This window comes from Wyeomyia smithii, chromosome 2, assembly GCF_029784165.1.
Source record: "Wyeomyia smithii strain HCP4-BCI-WySm-NY-G18 chromosome 2, ASM2978416v1, whole genome shotgun sequence".
Taxonomy (NCBI): Eukaryota; Metazoa; Arthropoda; class Insecta; order Diptera; family Culicidae; genus Wyeomyia; species Wyeomyia smithii.
Window position 1 is genome coordinate 112,222,205 of NC_073695.1, and position 7,396 is coordinate 112,229,600.

Sequence of the window (7,396 nt, forward strand, 5' to 3'; positions counted from 1 at the left end):
ATCGAGGGGACAATTTTCAATAGTACAAAAGTTCGCAAAATCAAACAACAATTTAAGTTTAGTAAAGCGGGCAATGTATGCAGTTTTGCGAGGATGCGAAAATGAACGGGAATAGAAGGTGTGACTTTTTAGGCTTAGAAAAATTTTTCTCTCGTCCGGACGGGACAATAGTAGAGGGTGATTCGACTTTGGTTTAGAACTAGTTATACCTTTCCCAGTTGTTTAATTGGCCAAAACACCTTGCCGGAGACAACGGAGACAACGGGACACGATCTGGACGAGGGAAAATTTTTTCTAAGCCTAAAAAGTCACACCTTCTATTCCCGTTCATTTTCGCATCCTCGCACAACTGCATACATTGCCCGCTTTACTAAACTTAAAATGTAAGTCACATGACAAAAATGAAATTAGTTCGTAAAGTAAACAACAATTTCCTGCATTTGAGCGGATGTTTGAAAAATATCGCGTCCTTTCCGTTAACAGATTTTTATTTTACACCGCTATGTAGTAGCAAAAACATTATATTAAGAAGACTGGGAAACCCGAAAAGTAACGTCGCAAATTGATTTTGCACTAGCACCTGAAAAATCGCAGTCAACGGCGAGTCGTGTGGTTAAACGTTACTACGAAGTTGTAAGCTTCGAACGGAACGAAACATACGGTCAGAATGATTGTTCTATTAGTGATCACTAGGGACAGTGGTAAATCGCGAATTCACGGAAGCCGCGAATTCCGCGAAATCCAGCATCGGCCGCGAAATTATCAAAAATCCGCGAAATGCCGCGAAAAACAACAACACGAAGAAATCTAAAGATCAATAGGCACCTCGGTGGCAACGGGAGGCCTTTTCATACGCAAACAATAAGATGGAATAGTACTACTGCTCTCTTACAACGAGATTTTGTCAGTCTGAGTTAAATTGTTTTCGGACGGTTCAGTTACTAGATCCTCTTTGAGCAAAGATTTTGGCGATTGGGGACCTGCATGATAGAATTTTCGAGTGGGCGAAATCGAAGTTGCAAGATATACCTACTTAGTTCAAGTAGCAAGCATTTTTGCATTTTGATAATTTTGGTAAGTATTCGAAACGAGGACAGTATTTTTTTAACTTTTCCGGCTGGCAAATAAATATTTATCGATTCCTGGAAACTCGGTAGATGCGGAATGCAGCGTGAGTCAGAATAACTGGAATAATACGTGCCTGCCGACACCCAATTATGATTGACATTGAAGACAATTTGACACAGTAGTCCGTACTGCAAAGAAATCATGAACCATACTGTTAAATTACCGTATATAAAATTTAATAAAACAGTTTTTTTATTGTTTTTACCAAAAAAATGCACTTTATTTGGCTTTTTCTAAAGAACGGGTTGCCGCGAAATTGCCGCGAATTTTGAATATTTTCTATTTTGCCACCCGCGAATTTTCAATTTTTTTGCCGCGAATTACCTCTGTCTCTAGTGATCACAAGCGTGTTGTGGAAGCGTTTAAACTTGAATCTGTCCAAGTCTTTCGTTTAGGGAGCCGATGAGCGGGAGGGACTGCATACGTATAAAGTGCAGGAGGCTCCAAATCGTGACGAACGGCAGAACAATCACAGGCCCGGAAACTGTATTCATGATGAGAGTGATGAGACAACATCTTGACGAAGCCTCATTGTCTCATCATGCATGATAAGACTTACGTCAAGGACTTCTGGTAGCTTCCGGGGTAACCGTTTTTTCATTGCCCAGCACAGGTTTGATGTTCCAGAGGAAGTAAGGAAGCAGAAACTTTCAAAATTTGCCAAGAAATACCTGATTTGGCAAGCGATTTGCTCATGTGGCAAAAGGAGTGCGTCGTTCGTGACTGCCAGAACTCCAAACGGGGAAATCTACCTCAAGGAGTATCTACAAAAGCGCCTGTTCCTCTCTTGAAGCAACACGAGGGCCTACGATCTTTTGGCCGGATTTAGCTTCGTGCCACCATTTAAGTTATGTCCTGGTCCGGAGTGGTACGAAGCCCAAGGGGTCACCTTCGTACCCAAGGACATGAACTACGCACCGGAACTAAGATCTATCGAAAAATACTGGGTTATTATGGAGCAGGCACCACAAAAGCAGTCCAAGGAGGTCAAATATGTGGAGGATATGAAGAAAAAGTGGGTTTCCGTACGGAAAAAGCAGCAGCCAGATGTTGTACAAAACCTAACGACTGGAGTACGGTTATGGCATTGAAGTTTAACAAAATAAATATGCCAAAAGCTTATCAGGGTGTTATATTTTATGGTCTGATAGTTTGAACAGGATCGGTCTACTATGTAATGTTCTACGGTGTTTTGTTCCGTGATGAAATTTCATGTGGGACACCCTTGAATGTATAAGAAAGCTGAGCGTTTTCATGCAAAATTATCTGAAAATGCACAAAAGAAAAGAAGCTTTGCACACGTATTTGACTTAGCAAACTGAATTTTTCCCGCGGGTGGATGCATTTTTCAGGCATAAGAGTAATTTTCTAAAAGGACGTAAAGTTCTGGCACAGGTTCATTAAAAGCATTGTAACTCAGAAACCTTTGAAAAAAGAAAATCTGCTTCTTGAAAAAAAGATCGTGAAAAAAAAATTTTCAACAAAATAAATTATTAATAAACATTAAATTTTATTTTACAAAAAAAAAGTTGATTTTTTTTTAAATCTGAACATAGTAATCACAGATAAACAGACGTACCATTTCATACAAAATATAAAATGGCCACATGGCTCGCAACTACTCTCACTCAACTGAAAAAAATTGTTACCTATAAGTTAAGTTTAAAAGGTTTCATTTGTGGAAATACGGCTTTTCGCGATTTATCCTGGTCAAATGTGTATGAAAAGTTTCATTCAAATAAAAAATTGTCGATATTCGACGATAGGTCATTTGGCATTATTACAAAGTCGTGCAACCAAAAAAAAGCTATAACTATAACCGCTATAACTGGTATTGAAGGTGACGATAGGCCTGAAAAAGGATTAAAGCTAATATAGCATTTACTCAAAATTATTTCTGGAATCAATTCTCATTTATTGCGCTTTTATTTTTAATTTTAAATATTTAATTTAATGTGTGTACTAAGATAAGCAAGACGAAATGACCAGATTATACCTTGTGTCATATAGTATTATTAAAGAATCCTCCTTTGTTGCTTCCGCTGTTTGAATTTTGGTGCTTTCCTTTGTAATTTAAAATTTTTTGCACCTTTTTATTTTATTTTTGTCACTACTGTTATATTTAAAAATTTAATTATTATTGCTCTTATTATTACTTCTGTTGTTACTATGAAGTTCCGGCTTTCTGATCTAGGCACCTTCGGAGCATATTCACTATTGTGTTTCTGTGCCAAAAAATAATTGAGAAAAAAAATCCAATTAGGTAAATTTCACTTGCGTGTATAATAATCATATTTCAAATCAAATGCTTTTTGTTCCTCTTACATTTTTCTTTTACTTTGTTACTGATGTAGGACCAATTTCATAATTGCCCGCAGACTGCGTATCTTCGGTAAAGGATTTCTAAGTCCTTCCGACGTATGGAATGAAATCCCTTCTTAAATTTTATACTTCATTCGAAGTGTGTTGCCTGACTGAGATATATGTGCAAATCAAATTGGACATCAGCTTAATAATAGTTATGTGCCAAATTGAATGTACCTAGAGCAAGGCAGAGCATACCACAATAGATCTACTATCAATGGTCACGGTGGTTCAGTCTTCTATAGGAAAAAATGGCTAATTTTTTCCGATGAATGGTAGTTCACTTTTCCGTTTCCACTCCTCCCATTCACGAGGATGTGTTTTTTTCTTATGCGAATGCATGTTTGCTGAGGAGTTGAACGTTTTTACACAAAACGGACACTGGTATAGCACTTCTCCGGTATGGGTTGCCATGTGCTCCTAAAAAGTAGATAAATATTAAAACCAGTTAGAAGAAATAATTGTGCCAGATTACTCACCACCAACGAAAATTGTCTTTTAAATGCCTTTGTACAAACGTTACATTGAAACAGTTTTTCTTTTTTATGAACAAAACTAATATGACTTTGCAGTGCTAAAACGTTGGGAGCTCTTTTTCCGCATATATTACATTCATGCGTACTTCCTTCTCCATCGTGCCGTAGTATATGTTTTCGCAAGCTGCAAGCATTTTTCATCCTACGAGCAAACAAATTATAAAATTATGCATCTTAGTTTTATATTCGTCGTTCTAGAAAGAATACCATTTAGAACAAATTTTACACTGCATCCTAACTTCTGCGTATGCAATATCATGTTCTTTGCGGTGCTTTTCGAGCTGCGAACTCACTTTGAAGCTTTTGGCGCAGACATCGCAGATTAACATTTTGACAGGTTTATGCCTCAAATTCGTGTGAACGTTCAGCATGCTAATATTTGCGAAACTGGAAATAGAATCATCATGTAACATTTAATTATTCCATTGTACCCTTTCTTACAGTTTGTTGCATATTGTACAGATACTTTTCTTATCTCCTTCGGGCAAGTGCTGCAGTTGGTGCGCATTCAATTGAAATCTTTTAGCAAACGAACGGTCACATTTGTTGCATTTTTGCATTAAAGATTTTGATGATTTGTGCCGTGTCATGTGAAGATTGAGACCGGCACTGTTGGAATATGATTTATTGCAAACTGCACATTTGAAAGCATTTGGGTTGATATGTCGTGTAACATGTTCTACTAAACGAAAGCGTTTGGAAAATTTTCGATTGCAACACGTTATAAATGCTCGAGTTTGATGTACTTCACGAAAATGTCGTTTGAACTCTAGAAAATTAACAAAACATAAAGCGCATTCTTCACACTGTAAATTGCAGTGCTCAGCGATTTTAGCATCTTCGTTTTTAATTCTTTCAATGCATTTACGCTTGACCTGATGTTTCAGATTTCCTTCTCTTGATTCTTCTAAGAGCGCCTTGGACACTAATTTCTTTCCGTCCGTAGCTGAGTCTGATGATAAATACTCTGATAACTCCAGGTGTTCTTCTTCTAGAACAACATTGTCGAGCGCTTTCTGATCATCGTTTTCAAACAACTGTGTAGCAGGCATGTGCATTGTAGTAGGGGAGTCTTTTTCTAAAGGTGTGTCTTTTATACAATAATTGGATTTATCAAGGAATTGTGGTTCTAAGAGGAAATTAAATATCAATTGAGAAATGTATATAATATCGCGTAACGTACCAACTTCAATCTCGATGATCATTGCGCTATCTCTTGCAATCTTTAACTCGTTATGAACCTTTTTGACTGTTGAATAAAATATGTGAAATAACTTCACTTGCTCCCAACAATCTTCACAAATACGCTTGAATTGCAGATCTTCATGCTGGAATGATATAGCATTGAGTTATGAACTGTATTGTATTGCATATAAGGAACATACCTGAAACCATAAGTGCTGTAACAAAACAGAACCTATGTTAGGATCCAGGGATTCATCGAAACAAATAGCAATTAAGTCGCACTTTTCATTTAAGCACACAGCACACATATTAACTTCCAAATAGTCTATTTCAACATTCATTTTTTTTCCTGTTTTATTTTGATTTGACTTTATTGTTATTTGTTTTTTTTTTAACCGTTATGTACTCGGCAGGGTACCCGGGTACCTTTTCAGACTTTATTGCTTTGAAAAACAAGGATAACCTCAACTCAGCCAGTTGAAACTTATGAAAAGCTCCTATCTACTGGAAATAAACCATTTTCCATCATCAGACTGTTTATAGCAGCAGAGGAGGTCGAAGGGGGGGCTATAAGTACTCGGCAGGGTACCCGGGTACTCACAAAATGAAATGCTTTCTGCTTTTTCATTTCTTGTTCGATTTTCAATCTTGGCCTGTCAAAAGATTGGAAAATTTGTCTACTTTTAGAATCCGGGACCGACATGAACCTGTGACCACATCTGGTTCCTGTAAATCCGGATCTTCGGGAGCATGTTCCGATGAGACGAGGTAGTACAATTGTCAATAAAACCGAACGAAATTGGTATCAAAATTCATGAAAGCACTCCAGGAGTTGATTTCCATTTATTTTGAGTCTATCTGATAAGTTATCTGAAATGGTCATTTCGGAGCGGTTTCCCGATATTGAACATGGTCCCGAAGATCCGGATTTACGGGAACCATATGGGATCAATGGCTCTTTAGGTCTTGTATACTAAAAATAGACAAATTTTCCAATCTTTTGACGGGTCAAGATCGAAATCGGTCAAGAATTGAAGAAGTAATAGCGAATTTCTTTATTCCATTGTGTGCGGGAAAAACTGCCGAGGAATAATGAAATATCAAGACGCAAGTAAGAAAGAGATGCCAGATAATTGTTTACGAACTTAGCACGTGCGGTAGTGGGTTGAAGCTGACAAATTTTACAGTGCGCTTCGGGCAGCACGGCAGGTCAAAATTGAGCGAATAAAGGAGGGTTTTGACAGCAGTTAGTGCGCTTCCAGGTCAAAACGAGGTGAGCTGGTGGAATAAAGAAGTTCGCTATAAGAAGCATATTATTCTGGTGGGTACCCGGGTACCCTACCGAGTACTTACGTGTGTTAAAATTGCCGAGTACCTAACCGTTAAATGATAATAAATTTACACAGCTTACAACAAAAAAATACAAAAAAGTATTTCTGATTTCTGGAACAGCTGTTTATAACACTTATAATAAAAGTAAAATCAAGTTCTTGAGTGCTGTCAAATATGTCTAGACGTTGCTGGCAAAAGGGTTTAAGCGGTTAAAGGGGTTTAAGCAAGGTCCTACAATAGACCATTTTACGAGAAGTTTCAGCACTCAATATATGAATGAAATTTTGACAGAAAGCTCGGAACCGAAACCGAATTGAGAATGTGAAGCGTTTGAATTTATCACAGTGATTTTTTTGATGATTTACAAACCTTTTCTATGGTCAACAAAATAGTGATCAAATATGATGAAAGTATATAAAATTAAACATAAACCTAAAATTTTACATCTTCACGGTTTTTTGATGCACTTTATCATTCCCCATGACTTCCATCGTCACCACCGTTTATACGAGTCACAAATGAAAAAGTTAGTTAACTGGCGCTTTGAGAAGAGATCTAGCACCTCTTACATGTGAAACCTAGTCACCAAATTGACGATTTTTTTCATCACTTATCTCTCTCTCTGAGTATGGCCTTAGGCCTCTGCCATGCTGAATGCCAACGCGAGCGATCGGGCGAGATTCTTGCCGTAGGTGAATAAACAGCCGAAAGTAAAAGCAAAGCCAACCGTTAATTGTACAGAAACAATTGCGGGGCTAGTGCTACGATCCTACTGACACTAACAGTCTCTCCCGAGTCAAGACTCGAACCTACGACGACTGGCTTGTTAAAACAGCATCGTACCTCGAAAC

The 7,396-nt window shown here is 37.7% G+C and overlaps 1 protein-coding gene across 18 annotated transcripts; it reads right to left on the minus strand.

Annotated features, from left to right (window-relative positions):
* Positions 1-3,019: 3,019 nt before the first annotated feature.
* On the minus strand, positions 3,020-6,730 carry LOC129724363 (transcription factor grauzone-like). 18 transcript variants are annotated; one of them, XM_055679206.1, is made up of 9 exons: positions 6,567-6,730; positions 5,815-6,491; positions 5,677-5,717; positions 5,414-5,562; positions 5,212-5,356; positions 4,470-5,157; positions 4,236-4,415; positions 3,972-4,170; positions 3,020-3,912 (listed from the first exon to the last, which is right to left on the minus strand). In XM_055679206.1, exons 4-9 carry the CDS (start codon positions 5,552-5,554, stop codon positions 3,748-3,750), a joined length of 1,518 nt encoding a protein of 505 aa, XP_055535181.1. In that variant the 5' UTR covers positions 5,555-5,562; positions 5,677-5,717; positions 5,815-6,491; positions 6,567-6,730; the 3' UTR covers positions 3,020-3,747. The 18 variants fall into 18 exon arrangements, 16 of the variants coding, with proteins under 16 accessions (XP_055535181.1, XP_055535183.1, XP_055535182.1 ...); XR_008727910.1 differs by having other exon boundaries at positions 3,020-3,602; positions 3,670-3,912; positions 5,414-6,491; XR_008727909.1 differs by having other exon boundaries at positions 3,020-3,353; positions 3,454-3,912; positions 5,414-6,491.
* Positions 6,731-7,396: the final 666 nt, after the last annotated feature.